Source organism: Phascolarctos cinereus, unplaced genomic scaffold, assembly GCF_003287225.1.
Source record: "Phascolarctos cinereus isolate Bilbo 61053 unplaced genomic scaffold, phaCin_HiC Scaffold_5;HRSCAF=322, whole genome shotgun sequence".
Lineage (NCBI taxonomy): Eukaryota > Metazoa > Chordata > Mammalia > Diprotodontia > Phascolarctidae > Phascolarctos > Phascolarctos cinereus.
This window is the reverse complement of record NW_027555958.1, coordinates 465,692,330-465,720,075: the sequence shown is the minus strand read 5'-3', so window position 1 is coordinate 465,720,075 and position 27,746 is coordinate 465,692,330. Positions and strand designations below refer to the sequence as shown.

Sequence of the window (27,746 nt, the reverse complement as noted above, 5' to 3'; positions counted from 1 at the left end):
GATCTGAGAGGATTCAGAGACCCTGGCCCAGGCTCCCCCAGCCAGGACTTGGCCCCGGGTCTTCCCGAGTCCAGAGCTGGCCCCATCTGCTTTGGGGAAGGGGGAGGAGCATGGCTTTACTTAAAGCCCGTGTGTTAGGGAAGCTCCGACCAGGGGGAGTTCCAGAATAGTCAGCTCCAGACATTCATTTGTTCTTAGCAGAGTGTGGGGTGCTCAGTAAGTGCAGAAATGTTTTTTAATTCATTTACTCATTCGTTCATTCTCTCAACAAATATTTTCTAAATGCCTGCTATCTATGAGTTATTGTGCTGGTGCTAAAAGTCAGTCCCATACATTCCTGTCACCATCTAATATAGCACATCCACAGACTAAGAGAAGGGGTTTGTAGAATCCCAAGGCCTAAATTCTGTAGAGGAAGTTGGCCCAAGAGGGTGGAAGGACTTCAGGAGAGGCATTCTGATGGCTAAAGCCTTCACATGACAAGGTCACCTTAGGTTGCTGGAAGAGAGCTACACTTCTTAAACAGAACCAGGAGAACACACAGAAAATGACTCCAGCTGTATAAGCGGAAAGAAAAACACTAACAACAGTAGAAAAACAAACAGGAAAATGTAATGACCAAGCTTGGTGAAAAAAAGAAGAGAAAGAAGGAATTGCAGCCCCTTCCCACCCCCTTCTTTGCAGAGGTGGGGGACTGAAGGTCTGAAACACTACATGAGATGTCAGATTTTTTCAGCATGTGGCTAGTTTTGTTGAATTGGGTTTATATTCTTTGTTATACAAGATGGCTGTAAGGGAAGGGGAGGGACAAGGATATGCTGGGAAATACATCGATGAATTTGTGTTGTTTTTTTAAGAGGGGCATACTTACTGCCATTTATTATTTACTACTATTCAAAAATTCATTGTACTACCCATAGAGGTCAAAAGTTTCCTCTCCCTACAGGTCTTCAAGCAAAATCTAGAACTCTGCTTTTTGGAAAAGCTGCAGAGAGGATTCCTTGATCAAGAACTCTGGAATTCCTTCACATAATAATGGCTTTCAGTCATCTCATCTCTTCCTCAAAGTCTGGAAAGATAGTTTAGAGATAGACAGAGAAGGGCTTTGGAAGCCAAGACAAGAAGTTAATATTTTCTCCTGCCAGCCAAAGGGAGCCTCTGAATCTTCTTCAGAGGCAGAGGTAAGTGATCTAACTTTGCTTTAGGAATATTAATATGGCAGCTTTGCGCATGGCAAATAGTGGATTGGAAAAGAGAGACTGGAAGCATGGATGTCAATTAGAAGGCTACTCATTAAGTTAGTTCATGTTAGAGATTATAAGGGCTTGAAGTGGGGGGGTGAATCAGTCAGTCGATAAGCATTTATTAAGTGCCTACTATGTGCCAGGAACTGTGCTAAAGACTAGGGATATACAAAAAGAGGCAAAAGATAGCCCCCTGCCCTCCAGGAGCTCACAATCTAATGGGGGAGACAAGCAAACAAATATGTATAAACAAGTTATATGCAGGATAAACAGGAAAGAATTAACAGAAGGAAGGCACTAGAATTAGGAATTGGGAAAGGCTTCCTGTAGAAGATGAGATTTTAGTTGGGACACGAAGAGAGTCAGGGAGGTCAGTAGTCGGAGTAGAGAAGGAAGCGCATTTAGGTGTGGGAGAGAGCCAGAGAGAATGCCCAGAGCTGAGAGAGGGAGGGTCTGTTTGTGGAATGGCCAGGAGACCAACATAAACGGATTGAAGAATGTGACTGGAAAGGTGGGAGGAGGATAGGTGACAAAGGGCATTGATGCCAAACACGATTTTATATTTGATCCTGGAGGTGATAGGGAGTTACTGCAGTTCATTAAGTCAGGGTGATACGATTGGTCCTGTGTTTTTGGTGGCTGAATGGAGGATGGATTGGAGTTTGGGGAGAGTTGGGGCAATTACAGAAGGGGGTGAGAGATGCGGCAAAGATGAAATCAATAGGCCTTGGACGATTGGATAAGGGGTGATAGTGAGAAATCCAGGATGACTTCTAGGTTGAGAGCCTAGGGGACTGAGAGGAAGGTGTTTCCCTTAACAGGAATAGTGAAGGCAGGAGAAGTGGAGGGTTTAGGGCAACAGAGAATGCATTTAGTTTCAGACATGTTGGTTTAAGATATTGACTAGACAGCCAGTTCATGATGTCTGAAAGGCGTTTGGAGATGCAGCAGAGATGTTAGGGCAGGATAGGCAGATTTGAGAATTGTCAGCATAGAGATAATCATTGAATCCAGGGGCGCTGATGAGATCACCGAGTGAAGTAGTATAGGGAGAAGAGAAAAGGGCCCAGGACAGGACCCTGGGGGACACTCTAAAGGTAGAGGCATAATCTAGAAGAGCAAAGGAGACCGAAAAGAATGGTCAGAGAAGTAGGAGGAGAAGAGGTTCATCGACAGTGTCCAAACCTGCAGAGAGGTCATGGAGAATGAGGACTGAGAAGCGACTGGATTGGGCATTCCTCAGCAGGTGAGTGGACATGGGCAATGTGCAGACAGCACTGGCAAGATCTGCCCACTGACCAGATGTGGGGAGTGAGGAAGAGGAGAGAGTCAAGCCTGACTCTGAGGTGGGGAAGCTGGATGAATTAGAAGATGGTGAACCTCTTGACAGAAACAGGGACGTCAGGGAGGGGGAGGGAGGGGTTTAGGAGGAAAGATAATGAGTTTTGTTTTGGACATTAAGATGGCGCTGGCTTTCTGACTATTCTCCACCCTCATTCCCACAGTACTTGATAAAGGATATCCATGCAATCAGACTACAAATACTTTCCTACTCAATTTGAGTATTATTACCTAAATGGGGGGGGGGGCGCGTCGATGGAGAGCCATAGTGCACAGAGCGCTGGGCCTGGAGTCAGGAAGACTCATCTTCCTGTGTTCAAATTTGGCCTTTGACACTTACTTGCTGTGTAACCCTGGGCAAGTCACTTAAACCCATTTGCCTCAGTTTCCTCATTTGTAAAATGACCTAGAGTAAGGAAATGGCAAACCAGTCCAGTGTCTTTGCTGAGAAAACCTCAAAGGGAGTCACAGAGAGTTGGACACAACTAACTGACTGAATAAAATTCACAACAACCCTTAGTAGTCAGTGCTCCTATCTAGCTATACAGATATATCTACTATCTATATAGATAATATAGATTATCTCCACTTTACAGATGAGTAAACTGAAGATGGTGGTGGTTAGGTGACTTGCCCAGGATCACACAGCTAGTAAATATAACTGTCCCACTATGTCTTCTCACCTGTAAACAACAGTTTACAAATCCCTACAAGAAACTCATAAAAGAAAGCAGAAGTGACAGTTTTCATTTGGAATCAGGTCCTCGAACTGCTAAGACTGTCTGTCCACTCTCTCTTTCCTTTTAGACCCCACTCAGAGTTGCCATGCCCGGGGGCTGTTGACTTGGGCCATAACTACCCACTCACTTTTGTTTGATCACAACACACAGCCCCCTGTTGGAGAAGCAGCTGAAAAAACAAGCCCCCCTGCCTCTCAGGTGCCTTCGTCCCTTTCCATCTTCCCGAATCTCTGGATTTCTAAAGATGCCCCATAAAATCTCAGCAGACAATTCCTCCACAGGGGCCCCAGGCCCCCTTGCTCCCACCTCGCCTCTGTCCCAAAAGTCTCACCTCCAATTTGGCCGTTAGAATTTGTCCTGTCCTCCTATCACCAATGCCCGAGGCAGCCCAAAACCAGTGACATCCCCCAGCAGACTCTTTTCCCCCTGCCCCTGCAAACGTCCAACCCAGCTCCAACGGGCTCCATCACATGGAGCTGAGACTGTTGGGACAATGCTCACTTTCCTTGACCAAATTATCTACTAGGGGTATGCCCTGCTTCCCAGAGCAAAGACCCCATAATGGAAGCCCGTTTCCCTCTTCCTTCCCAGAGGTCAAGCCTCTCCGGTGGCAGGCCCAACAACACCTTGTAGAACACCCACAGACAACAGCTTCCCACCTGCTACAGGTGAGAGACCAAAGTTGTCCTGAGTGCGCAGAAAAGAAGATGCATGAAAACAGGTGCACCGCTCCTGAAGACCAGAACTTGCAGAACCTTTCATGAACCTCCATACAACTAATCACCTTGAGTAGCGCTGGGGTCAGTTAAAATTCAGAGATCCATGAGCACATCGCTCCCACCCCTCTGGTGGGTCCCAAGTATCCCTGGCTGGGCCTGTGATGGGAGGTACTTTCTCCAGGGCAATGGAGCTCACAGGCTCAGAAAGGAGGGCGCTACTATTAGAATTGAAAAGGAGGGACCTCGAAGGTCGAAGGACCACTGAAGGGAAATTACTCGCTCAAGGTCACAAGGCAGAGGTAGGACTTGAACCCAGGACCCCGAGGGCCAAATTCTGTACTTTTTTCACTGTGCCCCCTCCTGCATGAGGCTTTCCCAGACATCTCCAGCTGTTAGTACTCACTTCCTATTAAAATTACTTTGTACATATTTCACATTTGCTTTTTTACATGAATTAATCAACACTCCACCAGCATTTATTAAGTGAAGATGACAGGTCATTTTAGCCACAGAACTGTGTGTTGGGGAAATAACATCAAAAGTAAATCCAGTCCCTGGCCTCAAGGAGCTTATAGTCTAGCAGGAGAAGGCAACATACATAAATATGGGGCCCAGGGTCATAGGTGTAGAGCCGGGAGAGATTTGAGAGGCCATTTTACAGATGGGAAAACTGAAGCTATAAAGCGACTTGTCTGAGGATGTACAAAGAACATCCAAAATACATTCAAAACACAAGATCGAGCAAAGTAATGGGGCAGGGGGATCAGGAAAGGCCTCACATGGGAGACCTTTGAGCTGAGTCTTGGCTTTGCAGGGGCCCACCTCCTCAAACCCTCCTGAAGCATGGCTGCTTCCCTGCTCATTCCTTCTCTGATATCAAAGCTACCACTTATGTCGCCCTTAAGATCTGCAAGTAATCTGCAAATATCGATTTACTTTATCCTTACAACACCCCTAGGAGGTAGATGTTATTATTATCATCCCCATTTTGTAGATGAGAAAATTGAGGCAGAGGGAGGGGCCTGTCATTTGTCCAGGGTGACACAGCTAGTAATTATCCGAGGCTGGATTTGAACGTGGATCTTCCTGATTGCAGACACAGTGACCTAACCACTTCACCGCTTCACCGCTTCACCGCCCTGCCCCGCCAGCTGCCTACAAAGACACATAAAGGCAGAGGTGTGTGATATTCTCTCAACCGATCCGAATACATCTCCTGGAGGTGGCCATTGACTGTACCCAAAGGTTCAAAAACATGAAAATTGAGTAAAAACTTGTTCTCATCTAGTTTGTGTCCGATGGATTCCGTGGAGGTGTTTGGAGCTAATTCGACACTTAGCTTACACCTCTGATTACTTTAATTGAAGCCTGGGCCTCCTCCTTCATTAGGGCGGGGAGAAAGAAAGTATTCAGATTCCTCAGGTAAGCTCCCTTGGTGTTTAGGTAAGGCAATTCAATTCAATTCATTCTGTAAGATACAGAGAAAGCCACCTTGGGATTCAGAGGACCCTTCAAGCTGTAGGCACAGAATCCAAAGAATTCCATAGTCACATATTAAGTGCCCGAATGGGTGGCGAAGTGGATAGAACCCAGCCTGGAAGACATGGGGTCAAATCCGACCCTGTCACACACCAGCTACGTGACCTACGCAAATCCCTCCGCCAATCACCGGTCTAGACAATGCTCTAAGACTGCTCACTGGAGACAAAGGGGCCACCTGCACACCTCCTGCTGCAGGACAGTTTACATTTTTGAAGGAAACACAGCAACACTCCTCCCTCAGCACTGGTGAGCTACTAGCTTGCGCCCGTTCACATTAGCTCACCAAGGATACGTGGCTTTCCACAACTTTCTTAAATGTCTGAGATGTGGTTTTTGTTGACTTGTACTTTTGTCTATACCAGTAAATTTCTTGTTTGCAACATCATATCTTTGCAAACCTGGGTTTTGGGGGGTTGTTATAAATGAAGGCAAATGTCTTGTGAAGATCTATGTGCAGCAAGGTGTCCAATCTGATTCCAAGGTCTGAGAAGCTGCATAATGCCCAACAGTCACATACAACTCATTAATAACTAATTGTGATAATTTAAGAATGAAATAAACATTTTTCTTTCCATTTCTGTGTTATTTTTTTCCCAACAGCTACTAAGTTATTAGGCCACAAATACTCACTAAGTTGTTTGGACCTAATTAATTAATAAATGGAACCATTAGGTATTTCTTTTGGCTCTGTGAAAAAGTACTGAGATACTAAGGATGCCATGGACCAAGAAAGTTAGGGGACCTTCGGGTGAGGCCAGTCCACAAAGCTGGCCTTAGCTATCAACTATAACTATACTGAGACTAGCTTGAGGAAAGGGGTATACGCTCTGCTTCGGACACACTCCTAGAAACAAGTCTTCAGAGCTGCCTATGGTTTCTTCTCAAAAGTTAAACAAGAATCCAGGCCCCATGTTCTCTCCACAAGCCCACAGATGGTGAAACAAGCACTTTCCCTAGATGTCTTCATTATTTGCCTGGATCAGTTAGCTACATGAAAATCTCATTAATTCAGATCTCAATGAGGTAACTTTTTGGATAAGTCAGCCTGGGCTGAAATTGACCTTTAGACTAGTCGTTCATTCATTCTCTTTCATCCACTCATTTATTCACTCACTCATTCATTCCTCTACTCATTTATTCATCCACTCATTTATTCACTCACTCATTCATTCCTCTACTCATTTATTCATCCACTCATTTATTCACTCATTCATTCATTCCTCTACTCATTTATTCATCCACTCATTTATTCACTCACTCATTCATTCCTCTACTCATTTATTCATCCACTCATTTATTCACTCACTCATTCATTCCTCTACTCATTTATTCATCCACTCATTTATTCACTCATTCATTCATTCCTCTACTCATTTATTCATCCACTCATTTATTCACTCATTCATTTATTCATTCATTCAACCAACATTTATCAAGAATGTCCTAAGCAGTTCAATACATTAAGGTATTAACTAGATTATCAAGAATATAGTTAGCTAGTTAATAGAAAATACACTCATTTAACACTTTTCCTTTGTTTAGAAATGCCTGACACGCCAATTACAATCATTTACTAGAGGAAGCCGGGGAAAAGGATATTAGGAAGAAACACTCTGAGTCTTCACTCCTTTCTTCTCAGGTTATAGAGCTGGAGCTGGCAGGGACTCTAGAAGTCAGTCATATAGCCCATTTTACAGATGAGGAGACTGACCCCCAAGGAGGTCACATGATGAGGCTCAGAGACAGTAAATACAGGTGCCTCAGGTCACAAAGGCGATCAGCATCAAAGACACAATGAGAACCCGGTCCTCATTCTGAAGCCAATGTTCTCTCCACGAGGACACTGCCTTCTTTGGAGAGAAACATGGACTAAAACTATTAGTAGAACAATTCCTCTATTAATAAGAGGATACACCAACATACAACCTTTTGTAAAAACCAAATAAAACAAATTTGTTAGCAGGAGATACAAAGCCAGTGGGGATTCCTTTACTTTCTACCTTTCTCCTCTCAAGGCCAATTGGGTAATCGTCCTTAGAAGTCTTGGGTCAGATAAGAGATGTTCCTGCCCAGCAGCATGGAGCTTGGGTCACAGGCTCTTCAATTTGGAGCCTGAAGGGGCCTCAGAGGCCATCGACTCTAATACCCTCATTTTACAGATGAGGAAACTGAGGCACAGGGCCTCTCTGACCTGCTCAAATTCAAACCCAGTTAATCTGGCTCCCAAACCAGCAGTCACTCCACTGAGCCACACTGCTGTCCAGATCTATGCCTCTGGTTGGTATCTCCCCAACTCCTGGATGGGAGGCTGGCACTGCCTTAACCAGGCCAAGGAACTGACTCACCCTGAGAAATTACTGCTGTTCCTGCCACCTCCTCCTCCTCCTCTTCAGGTGCTATCACCAACAAAATAGGGAGCCTGGAATTTAACTCAACCTCTTCCATGTGTAGACTGACCTCATAGGAAAAGAAGCTTGGTTTCTAGAACATTTATTTATAGAGGTTTCAGTGTCCTAGAAAGCAATAAAACTGGACTTGAAATAGTCTGAAACTCTGTCTTTGAAGTCATTCTGATTGGCTTTCTTCCAAATTGGTCTGAGTCACTGAGCTCTTACTGTATTGATTGGCAAAGATGGATTGAATTCAGGACGTTTTTTGGCCAGTAAACTCCTGTACTGCTCTAAAATCCTGCCTTGATGCCTCACTGTGGTATGGTAAGGCTACATCAAAGCAGTGACAGCTCCAGTAGGTCCCTGAAGTAAGCTAAAAAGACTTCAAGTCTGGGCCCAGCAATGGCCTGTCCATCCACCCACAAGTCACTCCCCAAACCAGTATGGCTTCATGAAGAATAAGTGAAGACATTTCCTTTTTTCACTCAGATACGCCAACAGCTCCATGATTTCACTGATTCTGCTGATGCAGATCTGAGCCGTCCTGGCTAGCTCTCAACCACACCTTCCCACAGTCCGTCACAGGGAGTTGGTCCACCACGCTGGACTCCTCACTTGCTTCCTTTAGACTTTCCAAGGGAGCTCTGGCTGTCCACCTGGTATTGCTCACAGCAACACATGACCAGCTCATCTTCTCTTCCCGGTATTGAATTAACTCCTTAGTGCCTCCCTTTGCTGCTATTCTACCAGGTTCCTCCCTGATGATGGTTGGCAGGCCACCCACACCCTCCATGCCCTTTGCCCTGTCTGAGATTTTCCTTTTTAGTTCTTTAATCCCTCATCTCATTGTCATACAAAACACAGGGGCAGCTTTGTATATAGTTCTCTTGGATGTTCGTGTTCGGTAAAGTCTCTCATGCTGTTCTACCGGAAAAAAAAAGAGAGAGATTTGGGCTAACTGAAAATACATTTACATTGATTCCAAATTGTGTGGCGGCCAGGTTTCATGTCGCAACCTCTGTTTGGTAAGGGTTCCCCAGGGAAGTGCCCCAGGGATCGGCGCTCAGTCCTGTGCTGATAACCTTTCAATCAATGACTAGAATGAAGGTATAAATGGAATGTCTATCCAATTTGCCAATGACTTAAGCTTGGAGAAAAAGTTTTCATACTGGATGACGAAGTCAGAATCTAAAATGATCTCGACCAGCTACGGCAATGTATGAAATCTAATTAGAAAAGATGTCAAGAATAAATGTTAAATTTTACACTTGAGTTCAAAAAGGCGCCAAGATGGGGGTGGTGGGTAAGCCAATGTTTTGAAAAAGAGCTGGGGGTTTTAGTGGACTGCAAGCTTCATAAATGTGTGCTGTGGGAGCCAAGAAAGTAGATGCAACTGTGGGTTGCACAGCATCTGGGAGTCAGACTGTACCCCCTTACTCTGCCTCCATCAGACCACATCTGGGGGACGAGGCTCCATACCAGCAGGATTCAGACAATCTGGAGAGCAGTCAGAGTCAGGCAACTGGCATTGTGAAGGGACTTGAGATCCTGCCCTACGAGGAACAGCTGAAGGAAATGGGTAAGCTTGGCCTGGATGAGAGAACGCTCAGGAGAAACGTTCAGTTTCAAGTATGTGAAGGGCAATGCCATGGAAGAGGGATTAGATTTGTCTACTCAGAGGGTTACAAAGTGGCCAAGTTACAAAGAGGCAGGGTTAGGCTTCCTGTCAGAAAGGTTCCACGATAAAGGCCTTAGTGAAGGCAGGGCTGGGCTGGAGCCAGCTCAAACAGCTCCAGCCGTGAGGCAATGTTCAGTGTGAGGGTTTCCACCTGGGAGACGAGCCGATGCTGCAGATCAGCGCTCACCATTGTCCTGCTGATCGCCCAGGATTAAGAAAGTGATGGGGGAAACACAATCACGCAGATTAAACTTGGAAGGGTTCCATGAGGACGTCTTGTCTAACTCACGAGAGCGGATTGTTAAGCAGTTACTAGCACACCAGTGGATAGAAGAAAGTCTCCACCAATGCAGGTTGGAATGTTCTCTGCAACCGATTGCCTTAGAGAGCTGCTCAAGCACCGAAGGCCATAAGGTCAGAGACTGGAACCCAGGTCTTCCGACTCCTAGGCCAGTGCTGCATCCAGATGCTTCGCTGCCTCTCTGTGTCGGGAAAGAGCAAAGCAGCAGCAGCACAAACAATAACAGTAACAACACCCTTGCTCATATTTAGAAGTAAAATAGGCTGCCTTGGGAGGTAGTGAGCTCTCCATCACTGGAGCTTTTTAAGAGGAGCTAAGATACACCTGCCAAACACATTGTAGCAGGAATTTTTTTTGGGGGGAATGGGCTGGGCTAGGGGACCCCTGAGGTCCCTTCTAACTCAGATTCTACGGTTTTTTTGGGAGTCTGAACTCTGAAGGCTAGACCAGCTACAGTCACCAAGATGGCAGCAGGGAGATGAGCTTTGGGCCACGGTGGCTCTCAAGAATCATCTACTCAGTCATCCAGGGGTCATAATCTGCATTAGCAAGAGGGACAAGGTCCCAAATCGTTGACCTACTGAAGTCAGGTATTTCTCTGCTAAAGACATCCTGTGGCATAAGGCTACATTTTTGCTTCCCTACACTATTTCTGCTTTTCTACACTTACAAAAGTCCAATAGCTGGCTTCATACCTTCCAACTCAACAAGGGAACAAGTCACACTGGGCTCTCCTGATGAAAAGGATCACTTACATGCAGCGTATCTGATTTAAAAAAAAAATAACATACGTCCTGTTTCTAACTTTAAGCTCACACTAAAGGCAAAAGGGTCAATGAAAGAGCCCAAATGAAAAACTCCAGGACAAGAAGGGAAAGATGTAAGCGCATTTTGAAGCCACATCAATGTGTAGCCCAGATGGTTAACATAAGGTTACTTAAATGAACTCTGCTTGTACCAGGTGGGATAGTCCCTTCCAGCTATAAATATACGATCTTATGAATTATAGACCCAACATTTGAAAAAGAAGAGAAAATGAGGATCACCCAGAGGGCAAGGGCAAGGTGAATGGTGGGCATGGACAGGCTGCAATGAATGAAATCAGGAAATTGTGATAGAGAATCAGAGGAAAGATGTCATTAAAAAAAGACATGCATGAAAAAAACAGGCTGGTTTTATTTTGAAAGGGAAGGATAACTGATGGCCACTCTGTGAGCTTCTAAGGATGTATTCTGTATGTACTTGGTTATTTATATGTAGGCTTCCCCATTAGGCTGTATACTCCTTGAGGGCAGGGCCAACTTATTCATCCATTCATTTATTCACCTATTTATCTATCCATTTATTCATCCATCACCCATCTATCTATCTATCTACCTGTCTACCTATTATCTATCATCTATCTATCTATCTATCTATCTATCTATCTATCTATCTATCCATCCATCCATTCATCCATCTATCCATCTATCTATCCATCCATCTACCTGTCTACCTATTATCTATCTATCTACCTATATATCCATCCATCCACTCACCCATCCATGCCTCCATCCATCTATCCATCTATCTATCTATCCATCTATCTATCTATCTACCTATCTATCTATCTATCTACCAACCTATCTGTCTCCTTACTTATTCCATCTTTCTTTGACTTCTCAGATCTCAGCCCAGGGACAGCTTTGGGTGTGGAGCCAATAGAACGATAGCCCTGATGGGTCAGTGATCCTGGCTGTTCCTTCATCTCTCTACTCTGGCCATGCTCACAACTTTTCTTATATCCGGCGCTGTCTCCTTTCTCATCTCCATCTTCCTTCTTCCCAGTCTCCTACAAGTCTCAGCTTAAATTCCACCCTCTGTAAGAAGCCTTTCCCAACCCTGCTTCATGCCGGTGCCTTCCCTCTGAAGATCATCCCAAATATAGCCTGTATATAGCTTTACTGCACAGTTATTTGCATGCTGTCTGTACCTATTAGAATATAAGCTCTGTGAGGGCAGGACCTGTTTTTTGCCTTTCTTTGTATTTGCAGTACTTAGCACATTGCCTGCCACATGGTAAGCACTTAATAAATGCTTGCTGATTTGACTTACCTTGGAGTCAGAAAGACTTGAGTTCAAATGACGTTTAACGGCTGTGTGACCCTTGGCAAGTCATTTAACTTTTCCAAACCTCAATTTTTTCAAATGTGAAATGGGGATAATAATAGTATTTACCTTGTAGTGTTGTTGTGAGAACCAAATGAGAAAACATATTAAACTACTTCGTAAGACTTAAATATGTATATATATATATATATATATATCTATATATATATATATATATATATCTATCATATATGACCTTAAATATGTATATAATTATAAATAATACATAGCCTTAAATATATATATATATACACATACATACATATATACACATACATACATATATACATACATACACTTTAGTCATTTTTCAGTCATATCCAACTCTCTATGACCCTCTTTGAGGTTTACTTGGCAAAGATACTGGAGTGGTTTGCCACTTCTTTCTCCAGCTCATTTTACAGATGATGAAACTGAGGCAGACAGAGTGAAGTGACTTGCCCAGGGTCACACAGCTAAGAAGTATCTGAGGCCAGATTTGAACTCAGAAAGATGAGTCTTCTGGCCTTTATGTACAGTACTCTATCCACTGTGCCACCTAGCTGCCCACATATAAATGCTAGCCATTACTATAATAAGCAAGGAATAAATGCTTGTTGATATAACTTGCTGACATAAGTCATTGCCGTCAATAAAATGCAGCAGATGGAAAATGCAGACAAAATCTGAATACCTTTTAATCCATGTGCAGAGTGAAAACAGAGCCTGGCAACAAAGCCAACATCAGATATCAAAAATGACAAGTCAGAGACCTTGGTTATGACTTTGGTTGCCAAGTGTCCAATCAGAGTTGGCCCATGGTAGAGCACACAGCAGTTTCAAGAAGAAAGGCCTGCTGCTGTGACCTTCAGGTCAACCGCCTATGCCAAAGAGAGATAAAGGGGGAAAAGTCAGAACACTCCCTGGGATGAGTCCAAAGAAATCACTGACCAGAATTTAAGTCGCGGCCTGGGTTGAAGGCCCGGCTATTCACAGTGGTTGAGAGTCGGTCACAGCTGATGGTCCGGGACACGTTAGTGTTGAAGTTCCCATCAAACCTGCAGAAGAGAAAGAATCATCAATATACATTTGTGGACGGTCCAGCCTAGTCCACGAAGTGCTTGAGGGGGGCCGTGTGACGGGCAAGGGATTTCAGGTCCAGGTACAAAGTTTGAAAAAAATAGGATTCTACAAATCTTCACCACACATTGACTCTGAGACTTGAATATTTTCAGTGACAGGGAGCTTATTACCATTCAATGTCACCCACTTGATTTTAGGGATTGGAAAGTGAGTGTTTTTGTTAAGACACGGCCCGACTCCTCAAAACTTCTTCTGGCTGGTTTCATTTCTACACAGACAATTTTACCTGCCCACAAGACCACAACTCTCATATCCTCTCTGTGTTTTCCCATTTCCATGCCAAACATGACTAAGTTTCAGCTCCAGAGCCTCCAGCAAAAGCAGCTCAATAGTTCAGTGAATAGAGGGCTGGACCTAAAGTCAGGAAGACCTGGGCTCAAATCCAGCTTCAGATGCTTACTGGCTATTTATTCCTGGGCAAGTCACTTAACCCTTGTCCGCCTCAGTGTTCTCATCTATGAAATGGGGATAAATAATAGCACCTACATCCCAGGGTTGTTGTGGGGATCAAATGAGATAATAATTGTGAAGAGCTCAGCAGTGGCCGACACATAGCAGCTGCTATGTAAGTGTTAGCATTATTTGTTATTATCATTATTTCAAATTTCCAGTAAACTTATTTCACTCTTCTCTACCAAGAGAAGAAAGGTGGAATCACTGATTTAGAGACAGAAAGGACCCTGGAGTGGATCTAATTCAATCCCCTCATTTTACAGATATGGAAACTGAGGCACAGAAAGTTGTAAGTGGCAGAATCAAGATTTGAATTAAGGCCTCTGACTCCAAATCTGGCATTCCTCCCCCGCCCCCCCCCCAACCTTTGTAAAATGTAGGCTTTGACGGCAGAGGAGGGATTTGGAAATCATTCACTCCAGTCCCAGCCCTCTGGCTTCTTGTGTTTTAATAATTCAGAAATAACACCCCCCTCCCCCACCCCTACCTCATATTCCTAGTCTCCCTCAGAATCTTTTTAATGACATGCTCATCTTACAAGATTTTTTAATTATCTGAAATTGCTCCACCCGGGCTGGACCATAGGAAAGGGCCGAGACTACCCAGGAGATATGGCAATTCTAGCATAAGGACGCACGCTGTCTAGAGATAAATTTGTGTCTGTGCTGGTTAGGTTGGAGACTGAGATGCAAAGGCTGCCCATCGGGTGAAGAGGAGACGTCAGTAAGAGACTGAAGGAATCAGATTCAAGGGCATGTCTGACTTCTGACAAGTCCTCTGGGAAAGGCCATGGGGAAGTGGGTACCCACCAAGGTACGTGGGAAGAGCTCCAGGTTTGGAGGCTGAGATCTGAGTGTGAATTCTGGCTCCCCTAAGGTGTGATCACACTAAGGGGTTATTTGGGGCAAGTCATTTCTTCCACCCCTAGACTTAGGACCCTCCCTGGAATTCAGTTGCCTCATCCTTCAAATGAGGGGAGTTCGATCAAATCTGGATTGTCTGGAAAGGTCCTCTGCAGCTCTAAACCCTAGAGTTATTTTGATTCTTTATCCAAGTATTCTGCAAGTCTTCTATTTGCTAATATCTGTTTCTTTCTTTTGGGCTCGGGGGTCACAAAGAGAGGGAAGTCTGCAGGAGGTTCCCAGTAAAAGGCAGATGGTACAGTGGGAAAAGTGTCGGATGTGGAGTCCAAGGACCTCAGCAGAAGCTGAACCTATCCACACCTCAGTTTACCCATCTGTAAAATGAGGTGGTTGGGCTAGATGCCATATAAGGGCCTTTCCAGCTCTAACCTACCATGGGGTCTGGGTTACAGGCACTGAACTTGGATTCATGGGGCCTGGGTTTGAATTCCGTCTTTACTACTTAGAATCTGTATGACTTTAGGAAAGTCATCTATCTTCTCTGGGCCTCCGTTTCTTTGTTAATAAAATGAGAGAATTAGATGAGGAGCCCTCTGCACAGCCCCTCTCATCTCCAGATCTGTGATCCTGTAAGGGACCGAGGCATTCTGGATTTGTCCCAAGTATGAACAATTCAAAACACAAAACCAAACCTCACAATTCCCCACTAACCTCAGAAAAATATGGTTCCAGTTTAAAATACTTTATAAAACAGACATTAGTTACTCTAGTATATTCCCCAAGAGAATTTTAGGTGGACTAGAATTTTGGGAGGATGGATTTTAAGTGGACATTTTAATATAATTTACCCCCCCAAAAGTTATTTGTACCACAATTCTTTATAGCTCATTTGAAAGTTTACAAAGAGCTATCTTCTTAAAGGCAGCTGGATGGTACGGTGGACACATCGCTGAGCCGGGAGTCAGGAAGGCTCCTCTTCCTGAGTTCAAATCTAGCCTCAGACACGTCCTAGCTGTGTGACCCTGGGCAAGTCACTTCACCCTGTTTGCCTCAGTTTCCTCATCTGTAAAATGAACAAGAGAGGGAAATGGCAATCCAGTCCAGTGTCTCTGCCAAGAAAACCCCAAAAGAGGTCGTGGACAGTTAGACACAACTGAGCAAGAGCGATCTTCATAATAATTTGTTCTTTCTACATGTAACAATGAGGTCGTAGTTCTAGACATGGCAGGGAGAGACCGTAGAGGTCTAGTTCCAACCTGCCAGTCTCCAGAGAAGGACTCGCTCAAGGTCACACAGTTAGTAAGGTCGGAGGAGAGAACTTGAACCATCCTTGTCTTCTGCCTCCAGGCTAAGTAACCTTTCCACTGTGCTGTATTTCTGTCTTCATTGTTGACCCCCATTTTACAGGAAAGGAAACTGAGGCACAGAGAAATTAAATGCCTTGACCCAGGGCAAACAACTAAAGTGCTAGAGCTGGGATTTAAACCCACCTTCTCTGGACTCTGCGTCTACGCCAGCACAGCCGCTGTCCACACTTGCACAGAGAAGGTCAAAAGCTACTCAAAGCCCAGATTTTCACCTTAAAGGAAATTCTTTTGGCTTTTTTGTCTTTAAAGTGAGTTGAGGATGACCACAGACATAAAATCATCCCAAATCTCCCCCAATCATCCCCCCACTGAAACCACACATTTGGCGACGATGGTTTTCGGTACCTACTTCCCCAAGATCAAAACATTGGCCGAAATTCAATTTCAAGAGACACAATTCCCTCTTCCCCCCTTCCCCTTTAAGAGAAAAAAAAAAGTCGGCTTCCTTCTGGATTTACTTTCATGAACAACTGATCGAAAGCGCATCCCGAGGGAGCAAACAGACCCACTTTGATCTCTTCCCCGTGGAGAAATTCACTCCCTGCCTTGCTTGCAAGATGCACATTTGATTGACGCTTGCTCTGATGTACGGCCAGCTTTGAACTTCAGACATTTAATTCCCATCAGGCCTCAGTCATTTCTATTCTCCTTCAACAGGAATTACAAGCAGGAGATCAGCAAATGTAGGAGATAAAATAAATTTGTAGAAGCTTTGAATCTTACATCAAAACCGCGTTCAAGTGAGCTCCAAGTGGTTTTTACTTGGGCCATTCACTGTGGAAATCAACTTTTCTGTGGAGTTCTCAGTTTAGAAAGGAAACAATAAGAGAAAAACTACATATAAAGGATGGACACACGCATCTTAGAGGGGTGGACAGCCTGAGACTCTGTCTTTCCCTTTGTTTGAATCTCCCATGCAGGTGACTTGCTGGACAAAATCTCTGAAACCAAGAGCATTCCTCCAGACTTTGAGGCTGATAGCTTTAGAGATAGAAGGGACTTTGGATGCCACGGAGCCCAAGTGCCTCAGTTTACAGATGAGGAAGCTGAGGCTAGAGAAATTAAAATGACATGGTTACAGAGCTAGTAAGTGTCTGAGGTGGGATTTGAACCCAGCTCTTGCTGACTTCTCTCTCTGCTATGCCAATAAAGCTATGAAGATCAACACACGGCCTCCCCCCATTCCCCAAAATGGCGTGTATTGGCTTGCCCCTCCCCTGGAGAAGGATTCTAGCACTGCTTTGAAGAGCTATTTGGGGGGTTCGCTGAAAAACAGAATCCCAATAAATCACTCAGAAAAAGAAAGCTTCCAGGGGCTGGGAGCTACAGGGAGGCTTCAATTTGCTGGTGCTCAGCATGGGGCCCACCACGTGGTAATGACTTAATAAACGTATGTTGTTCAATTGATGGTTTGCTGGAGGGTGAGCTGAGTACTAGGGAAGGGCCAGTTACAATGACTTGTTGGGTTAATTTTAGCACAGCTCCATGGGGCAGTAGTTAGCGCATGGGACCAGAAGCGGGGAAGACCTGAGGCCAAATCTGGCCTCATGTGTATGACCCTGGGAAAGTCACTGTACCTTCCTTTGTCTCAGTTTTCTTATCTGTAAAATGGGGATAATAATAGCACCTCCTTCCCAAGGTTGTTATGAGGATAACGTGAGATAATAATTGTAAAGAGGTTAGCACAGGGCCTGGCACATAGTAGGTGCTATATAAATGTAAGCTATTATTTATTATTATTATTCAGAACTGGCTAGGAGAAATCAGGGAAGGCTTTCTGGAGGAGGTGTCTTTAGGCTTGGCTTTGAAAGACAGATAGGATTTTCAGTAAGTGGAAATAAGAGAGGGGAGCATACCAGAAACAGAGTGGGGGGAAGAAAGGGCATGGTATCAGGACTCTCAGATGAAGACAGCCCCTCTCTTGATGCAGACGGACACCCTCTCTGCCACCTACATCTGCCTGCAGTGGTTCCTGGGGCACTGAGAGGTTGAATGATATGCCCAGGCAGCCTGTAGGTGTCAGAAACAGGACTTTAACCCGAGTCTTCCTGGCTTGAAAGCCAGTTCTCTAACCACTGGACAACACTGCCTTGCAGAATGAAACAGATCAGGAGTCACAGCAAAGTGCCTTGCTCAGGGAAGTTTCTGACGGTTGTTGGAAGGTAGTCTGGAGGGGTGGGGGGCTCAGTCTCCAGGGTGCTAGAGGAACCTTCATTCAGCAAAGACTTCTGCAGCCTCACATGGAGCTCGGAGCTCTGGGCTTCACCTCATCATACCCGGAGGTGAATCCCACCTACAGCGGCCCCAACAGGCACCTCGAGGCAGCTCTCAGCAACGGCGACCCAGCGCCCTCCTTCTCTGGCCCAGCCTCCTTTGGGGCCGCTCTAATTACCTGGAATTGTTTTGTACTTTCTTGTCTGTCTTTCCCTTCCCCACAGAATGCAAGCTCAGGAGGGCAGGGACTTGCTGTTTTTCTTGGTATGTTTGGTGCCTGGCACATAGTAGGCATAGAACAGAGGGCGGGTGAAGTGAATTGAACCTGAGGTACAAGGGAAGGAGCAGACGTCACCCTCCTAGGACTTTGCGCCTCCCACAAGAGACAGGATCCACTCCCATGAGACAGAGCCCTACTAAGTGCTTCAGGGCAGTAATGAGACACAGCAGAGCCTGCCTCTCCCACGGCTCACTCTGCTGCTGGGGGGGCTTTGGGGAAGTCCCTTAACATCCCCGGGCCTCAGTTTCCTCACCTGTAAAGGGAGAGGGTCGCTACAAAAGGTCTCAGAAGTCCCTTTGAGATCTATGGACCTATGGTTCAGCACTTGCCACAGTGGCTGGCATGCAGTAGGCACTTAATAAATGCTTGTTGACTTGACTATTACCTAAGAGTCAGAAGGGTAGATAGATAGATAAATATGGATGAATAGATAGACATGGAGATAGACAGATAGAGACAGACACAGACAGACAGACAGATGGATGGGTAGATGGATGGATGGAAAGGGATGAATAGATAAGGATAGATGGATGGATAGAAAATGATAGCTAGATAGATAGCGATAGATGAGTGGAGAGATAGAAAGATGAATAGGGATGGATAGATAGATACATATATACATACATACATATGTAAATACATAGATGATAGCTAGAGGGATAGTGATGGATGGGTGGGTGGAAAGATAGCGATGGATAAGTGGAGAGAGAAAGGTGGATAGGAATGGATAGATAGATGGATAGAGATGGATAGATGGATAGATAGTGATGGATGAGTGGAGAGATAGAAATGAATGGATAAATGGATGGATAGTGATTAATGAGTAGATAGATGGGTAGTGATAGACAGATAGAGAGTCAGGCAGACAATCCAGAGGGGAAAGAACTTGTCTACTGGCACAAAGTGATAATAATGAAAGATTCAGAATTAGCCTCTAGGTCTAATTAAGCCCAGTTCCATAGGGACTTTTAGGAAATGTTTAGCTTCAGCTCAAAATACTGTCATTTAAACACTGAAAACAAAGGACAGTGACACATATTCCTATGGGACATGAAAAGTCAGGAGGAATTGCTATAGCTCTTGTTTTAGTATTTGAGTATAAGTGGCAGAGATTCAGGGCTTAACAAAATATGAGGGAAGACTCTCTACTAATCAGAAGTATCCCAAGTGGGCTTCCTTGTGGGGCGGGGCAGTGAGCTCCCTGTATCTGGTAGTATTCAAACAGAAACTGGCCGACCAGTGATAGTCATGGATACCGGAGAGGGCATCTATGCTGAGGGGTTGACAGGCCCAGACTGATTCATAATCCATCCAGATTCATTTGTTAAGCCTTTACCATGTGCTGGCATCGTGCTGGCCCCTGGGATACCTTGACAGGAGTGAAACCTGAGGTCCCTCCCAGCTCTAAGCTTCTGGGATGCTGCCGCCTTCGGCCGACTGGGCGGGTCTGGGCCCCTGACCACGCCATGCAGCACGACCTCCCTTCAGCCGGGCCCAGGGGAGAAGTGCCCAAATATTTGAGCAACACCAGCCTGAAAAGACTCACCCAGGATCCCTCTTATCTCCCTTTAATTGCCCCCGAGAATGAAGGTAAACAGAGAAAGAGCTGAGATAAGACCCCTAACATCTGAGCTGGTAAATATTTAAACTTGGGCTTCAAAGGGGGAGGGGAGGATCACTTCACAAAGGAAATAATATCCCACTCGGAGAAGCGAAGGAACCCCAGGAATCAGGCTGGGTCAGTCAAACAGACAAATTGATGGGTAAACCCCAGACCTGTCACCACATACCCAGAGGTCATTTTTCATTCTCTTTTTTCACAAACCGGAACAAATAAATGGGGTTCCTTGGGTTCTTAGGGCAGCAGGGTGTGAAGCCTGCAAGGGCCTCCGGGACATGTGGACACCACAGGATGGAGAGCTCTGGCCAGGCCGGTCTGTGGCCAGTCTCTGTCCATCCAGAATCGTAGCAGGGGCTTGGACAGACCCTCCAGTGGGGCTGTTTTCTCTCTCCGTGCTGCTAGTTCCAACGGCAGAGTGAGAAGGGAAGGGCCAGCGTGGGGAATAAAATACCAGAGATCTGGGGTTTAAGCACCTTTCTTCTGCTGGCCACTCCAAACTTCCAGTTTTGGACATCTTTCACTTCATTGTCTAACACAACAGTCATCAGACAAAACTCATATCGACAAAATTAAATAAACGAATGAATGAATAAAAGAAGACTTTAAAAACAAGCACATCCTTCAACGTGTATATTTGCTTATTTAGAAATCATGGACATGTACAGCTGAGCTGATCATTACATACGCCATAAAACTGACACAAATGTTGACATGTTAACAGGCTGAAATAAAGGTAAAATCATATTTATTCCTGTCGTCAACAGGAAGACATGGGAGTTTATTGAGTTAGTGAGTGACATTGCTTAGAATTGCACTTTGTGAAAATCACTTTGACAGCTGTCACTCAACAAGCATCTATTAAGCACCTTCTGTATGCCAGGTACTGCGCTGGGTACTGGAGATTCAGCTGAGTGCAGGGTGGATTGGAGGGGAGGGAGAGTTGAGGCCAGGAGACCAATTGGGAGGGTATTGAAGTGGTCTAAGGGGGAAGGAGATATGAATGGGGAGAAAGTGAGATGTGTGGAGGTAGAAGTGGTAACTGATGGTAGAAATGATTGGCTCTGTGGGGTGAGAGAGAAAGAGGAGTCATGAATGATGCCATGATAAGAAAAGCCTGGGTGATTAGCATCATGGTGGTGACCTCAACAGTCAGTGGCTAGGTTTGGGAGCAAAGATTATGTAATGATATCTGGGAGAAAGACTGCAGTTTATCTCATGTGACTCCCTCTGTCCCACCCAAAATGAAAAGGGGAAGAGGTGGGAATCTTATTTATCAACCACACCCCCCCCCACCACAGAGTTGCTACTATCATGTGATGTGGGAGAAGTGATTTCCCAAAGGCGTCTGTACACCTGCTGTGGGTCACAATTAATTTAGGTTATAACTTCACCGTGGGGCTGATCCAGAACAGGGAATGAGAGGGATTTGGGGAGGATAAAGACAGGGGTGGTTGTGTTAGAGGCAAGCAAAGTTTCAGCTATCGCAGTAAGAGGGGGGCGGTACATCATGGCCCTGTCTTTGGAGGGGAGTTACTGGAACAGGAAACTGACAGAAAGTAAAAATAACAAAATACTTTTAAAGAAAAACAAAAGAAAAAAGGATTATTGAACAGCAGTGAGGGTACATATAGGGTTATATAAGCACAGGTTTTTAGTGGGCAAAATCGGCTCAATTTCTGACTGTCCCCAGCAATACTGAGTAGCCAAAGAAGGGAGAATCATATGGTGAGGGATTACTCAAGGATGAGGATTGGTAGTTAAGGGGGGCAGAAACATGAAAGCAGCAGACACACGGGTCAAGGCTAGGTACAGAGGCAGGTAAAATTGGAGGGAGCAGGGGAGATGTGCTTTGGAGACTGGGCATGGATCAAAGGACCCCAGATCATGATAAGGGTAAAGATTAGCTTTTAGGTGAGGGAGATAAGGGGAGTATTTGAAGGCTGGAAGGCTGGAAGGCTGCGGTCAGAGGATAGGTTTTCCATGTTTGAGGAGGTGCTGGAATTCTAAGATCATTCATTAAGCATTTATGAGCATCTGCTATATGCCAGGCTCTGTGCTCAGTGCTGAGGGTCCAGAGACAAAAGTAAGTTCTGCCCTTGAGAAAGAACCTTCAGTTCTATTAGCTGTTGAGGTCTAGGTCTGAGTAAGTCATGTGACTAAGGTTCCACTTTCCTGACTCCAGGACAGCACTGGCTGTCCATCACGCCTGGAAGGCTCTCTCCTGACCTCTACTCCTGGCTTCCTAAGCCTTCTTCCAGACTCAGCTTGAATCTCACCTCCTGCACTAGAATTGGGGGGATAAAAAAAAGCTTCACCTAGAAGGTGACTTGAATGAAACCAGGGATTCCAAGGCAGAGGAGAGGAGGAGGGACCTTCTGGGTACGGGGAACAGTTGGAGAGGGAGGGTCCGGTGTACTGAAGAGCAGACAGGCCAGTATGGGTGGATTTCAGAGTGTATGTGGTGGGGGGGGTAAGGGGGAGAAGGGGGACTGATGTGTAAGAAGACTGTAAAGGGAGGAAGAGGTCAGATTTTAAAGTGCTTTAAATGTCTGACAGAGGAGGGTCAATAGCCGGCTTTTACTAAGAGTGACTCAATTGCAGAGTGACTGTGCAGATGAGTTGGAGGTGGTGGGGAGGGGGAAGATTGGAGGCAGGAACACCAAAGAGGAGGCTTAGAGTAAAATTCTATGAGAATCATTGTGGGAAATGGGCTTGTTTAGACCAGAGGCCACTTGAGGAGGAATGAAGGAGCAGGGGTAGAGGGGCGGGGTGGGGGGAAAGGCACATGCAAGATGTTTTCAAATATAGAAAAGGGCATCACACGGAATGGGGATTGCACTTCCTTTGTCTACAACGACCACTACTACCATGGCTACTACTACTACTACCACCACTACTACAACCACTACCAGTACTACTACTACTACCACTACCACTACTACTACTGCTAGTACTACTACCACCAGCATCATTTATAATGCAGGCTTTAAGGTTGCTTTACAAATAACTACCTCATCTGATCCTCACAATAACCTTGTGGGTGGCAGTTGATAGGATTCCCATTTTATAGATGAGGAAACTGAAGCAGAGAGAGGTTAGTGAATTGTGCAGTCACACTAGTGTCTGAGACCAAGTTATGAACTCGGCTCATCCTAACACCACGATGTGCATCCACTGGTAGACCACCACTAGCCCAGGACAGTCTGTTCAATTATTCTGTTCCCTCTTCTTATAATGGATACAGATGGTTCCCAGACCTCCGGTAGGCATCCAACCTCCATCCTCTGCTGCCTCCAGTCCAGTCTTACCAAGTGACTGCTCTGTAACCCTGCCTGGCCCGTGTGCATCCCAAACTCCACAAGTCCGAAACAGATCTCGTTATCTTTCCTCCCAGATCCTTCCCTGGCCCTTCCTAACTTCTGCTTCCATTGTGGGCACTCCTCTCCTTCCGGTCGCTCCAGTTCATAGCCTCTGAATTATCCTCAATTCTTCACTTTCCCTCATATCCCCGACCCGATCAGACACCAAGTGTTGCCCACGTCACCTCTACAGCATCTCTGATGACCATTCCCTTCTGGACACACATGCAACTGCCGCCCTACACAGATCCTTCGTCAACTCTTGCCTAGACTGCGATAGGTTTCTGGGTCTGCGGTCTCCCTGATCTGTCCTTCACTTAGCCTTAAATGATCTCATCCCATTGCTCCTCTGCTTACAAAGCTCTTGACTGCCTTGAGACTAAAATACAAACGCCTCTGTTTGGTACTCAAGGCCCTTCAGAACTGGGCCCCAACCTCTCTCTTTCCACCTGATTGCATGTACTCCTCTTCATGGACTGCCCAGTTGAGCCATACTGGCCTCCTGCTCCCCAGACACCCTCTGTCCCTTCACCCAGGATGCCTCCAGGGCCTAGTCTGCTCCGTTCTCACCGCTATCTCTCTGAATGCCCCCCCAACAAGATGACTCCCAGTTGCTAGCCTCTCATACACCCCAAATTACTTCTTACTTTGCTCACATTTCAGGCAATGGGAGGACTGGTCAGTGACAAGGGAGGGCCTGTTCTCCGCTTGACATCAGGCTGAGCTCCCTGCGCGTGCTTCCAGAACTGGGTTCTCAATGGCCAGTCCCATCCCCCCATTACACACATATTAACTTATCTATACACAGTTGTTCTCCCACTAGAATGTCATCTCCTTGAGGGCAGGGAACATGTCACTTTTTATTTTGTATCCCCAGATTCTAGCAAAGGACCTGACACTGGGCTGTAAGCTCCTTGCGAGAGCAGTCTGTCTATGGACTTTTTCGGGGTGTTACCTACCTAGTACAGTGCCTGGCACATAGCAAGTGCTGAATATAGGTTGACTGATTGGTTTGCAGTATGCTTCTTGATTTAACATAACTTTAGCATAACATTGAGCATAAACTAAATGCTTGTTCTATGCAGAACACCATGCTTGGCTCTTGGCAAGACAAAAAGTTTAGATAATACAGGGCCCCTGCCCCCATGGAGCTTCCAGTCTACTGGTAAGGTGGTTTAAGATACTAATATTACACATAATATTACTAGGTCCATGCATTAGAGAGTTATAGATTCTCTAAAGTGAAGTTTGTGAAGATGGAAAAGGTCAGAATGCCTAAGGGATCGGAAGAGGCCTGCTAGGATTCAGAATACAGCTATTACTTTATATACGCATACATATATATACATACATATATACACACACACACATACATACACATATATAGGCATACATACTTACATATATACAGAGAGAGGGAGAGAGAGGCAGAATTAAGACCTTGATGAATCACGATATCAAACAGCAGACAAAGAGCAAAATGGCAAGAGGAGGGACAGGGAATGAATGACAGGCCCGGTGAAGAGGATTGACCAGTCTATGGGAAGAGCCAGGGCCAAGCAGGTGAATCAATAATTTAAGGTGAACACACGTTTCTCCAGTCGTCCCCAGAGGAAGCATCCTTCAGAATACAAACCCAGCCTTAGGGATGGTGGTGGGCCTGGAAACAAGACAGGGGCCATTCAAGTCTCTAGCCCATCTTTAGGCTTTAGTTTCCCCATCTGTAAAATGGAGACATGGCATCAGATGGTCTGTGTAGTCTCTCCCAGCTCTGTAGCTGGAGGCAGTAGAGTACAGTGGACAGAGCACTGGACTGGGCAACAGCAAGACCCGGGTTCAAATTCTGTCTCTGGCATTTGTTAGCTGTTAGACTCAATCACGCTGAGATGGATGGAGGTAATCGTAGCCCCTGCCTCAAAGGGCTGTGGTGAGGACCAGATGGGATAATACAGAAAGCTCTTGGTAAACCTTAAGGTTGGAGAAGGAAATGGCAAAGCACTGCAGCATCTCTGCCAAGAAAACTCCACATGGGATCGCAGAGTCAGACACAACTGGAAAACAACTGACCCCTTTAAATACTGCATAATTTGAGTCATTACCTATTATGATCCCAGGAATCTTATTGGAACGAGTGGCTGAAAAAGTGGGTTTTTAAAAAATTATTATTATTTGTTTTCAGGCAATTGGGGTTAGGTGACTTGCCCAGGGTCTCACAGCTAGTAAGTGTCAAGTGTTTGGTCTGAGGCCAGATTTGAACTCAGGTCCTCCTGACTTCAGGGCCGGTGCTCTATTCACTTCGCCACCCACATGCCCCCTGGAAAAGTGTTTTTAAAGCACTTACTATGTGCCTAGCATCATGCCAAGTGCTGGGGCCAGAAGCGGAAAAGGCCTGAGCTCAAGAAGCTCACACTAATGGGGAAAGGCAATATACAGAATACAATTGGGCTGCAGGGAAGACGGCAGAGACCAGAGGGCCTCAGGGAGTAATGGAGGGGCAGACGGGAAGACCCAGACATCCTTAGTGAAGGGTCCTGCCCCGGATCAAATGACTGGAAGAACTCAGGTCTCTCAACTCCCACTTCTAAGTTCAGGGAAGAGTAGGCCAATTTTTCCAGGTCAAGAAACAAGGGTCAGAGAGGAAATGATTTGTCCAGCATCACACATGTGCTATTGTGTTTCATCAAGCTTTTGATACTTCGTTTATTATGAAATCCTGTATAGTGGTAATCTGTATTAATAGCCTAAACTAGCCTACCGATAGCAAATTTATCTGGGGCAGGATTTGAACCTAAGTCTTCCTGATTCTAAGCAGCAGCACGCACACTCTGTCCTACCCCAAGCTGTCTCTCATCAGAGATGTGCTGCTGGCTGCTGGCACCCTCCATTTCCACGGACCTTTAGGTTACCCTTCACTTTCTAATCCAGATTTTCAAAAGTTGAGCTCTTTATGGCATGAGAGAGAAAAATTTTTGAATGGCAGAGAATGGGGCAGGGCAGTGGGTGAATGAAAGAGGGCAGTCTATCAAAAATGCCTTATGGGGGCCAACGTTGAGCAGTCCATTAAGAAAATTCCTCAATATGTCAGTTTAATTCTTGAAATTGTATCGTGTCCCCTTAAGGAAGGCCGTTGCATGTGAATGACCGTGTTACTTAAAATACTCGAGGACATCACCCGGATTTTTTCATTCTCCTTCCAGACCTCAGATGGCTCTGCTATCTCACTAATGCGGGTCCTCCTGCTCAGGCTCTTCACGATCCACTCATTCCGACTCATCCTGAGACACTTGCCTGAGCTATTTCATAGATGCTTGGCAGAGGACGCGTCCGGTGGGTGGAAACCTTCTTCCACCTCTTGGGCGCCTTTTGTGGGACCTGCGGGCTGTCTGTGGGAGTGGAGATTTAGCGCCGGAAGGGCTGCTACTGGTCGTCCAGTCTGACTTCATGTTGCAGATGAGGAAACAAAGACCCAGAGAAGGAAGTGACTAGCCCCAGGGGGCAGAGGGGCTATGTGCCTGGGCCGAGATTTGAACCCAGGTCCTCTGGCTTTCTTTCACTATACCACCTTGCTCATTCTGCCAATGGGAAGCCCTCCACCATAGCACCAGCCTGTCTACTTTACTAATCTTATATTTCCTTGACAATATCTCTGATAGAGAATGTAAGCTGCATGAGGGCAGGGAGTATTCCTTTCTGTGTGTCTGTATCACCAGTGCTTAGCACATTTTGCTTGTTTGTTTTGATTGCATCGATGGTTTCATCAGTACAGGGATTTCCATTTAAGAAATTCCCTTTACTAAAGCAGATATGCAGCTCTTCTGCAACTAGGAACCCTAGCAAGTCACCAGGGACAGGGACTCACCCAGGATCACACAGTCTGTGTGGGTCAGATCAGCGGTAAGCCTGTTCTTCCTCCTAGGCTGCCTTGTTTCCCCCTCTCCCCTCGCACAAAGTAGGAACTTTGTCACATGGAACTGAATACACCTCGTGCCACTTTTCCTGGTGCCTAGTTCAGCCCTGGCAGTGCAATGCATCTGACTGGTGTCCACATCAACCCCTCTCCTGTCCTCAGATCACCCCCATCTTGTCTCGTGCTCACTGACATGAACCCGAGTCAAGGCACCTGCAAGTAAAAAGGCAAGGACTGCACAGAAGACCGGACTGTCAGCCTTATATGGCAAGTGGGATGTATAGATATATGTATTTTATATATACACACAAATACATATATACACATACCCATATATACACACATGTATATACATACATTTATTCATACATATATACATATATAGGATATATATACACACACACATATATATGGGATATATATGAGCCAATAAACATTTATTAAATACCTGCTATGT

The 27,746-nt window shown here is 45.5% G+C and overlaps 1 protein-coding gene across 2 annotated transcripts in view; it reads right to left on the bottom strand.

Annotated features, from left to right (window-relative positions):
• The window catches only part of CACHD1 (cache domain containing 1), a 244,897-nt gene that overhangs the window by 78,998 nt on the left and 138,153 nt on the right, over positions 1 to 27,746 (bottom strand). For both annotated transcript variants that reach the window (XM_020993119.2, XM_020993120.2), the window contains exon 4: positions 13,034 to 13,140. In XM_020993119.2, the coding sequence (XP_020848778.1) occupies positions 13,034 to 13,140 (107 nt within the window). The remainder of the gene's footprint in view (positions 1 to 13,033; positions 13,141 to 27,746) is intronic.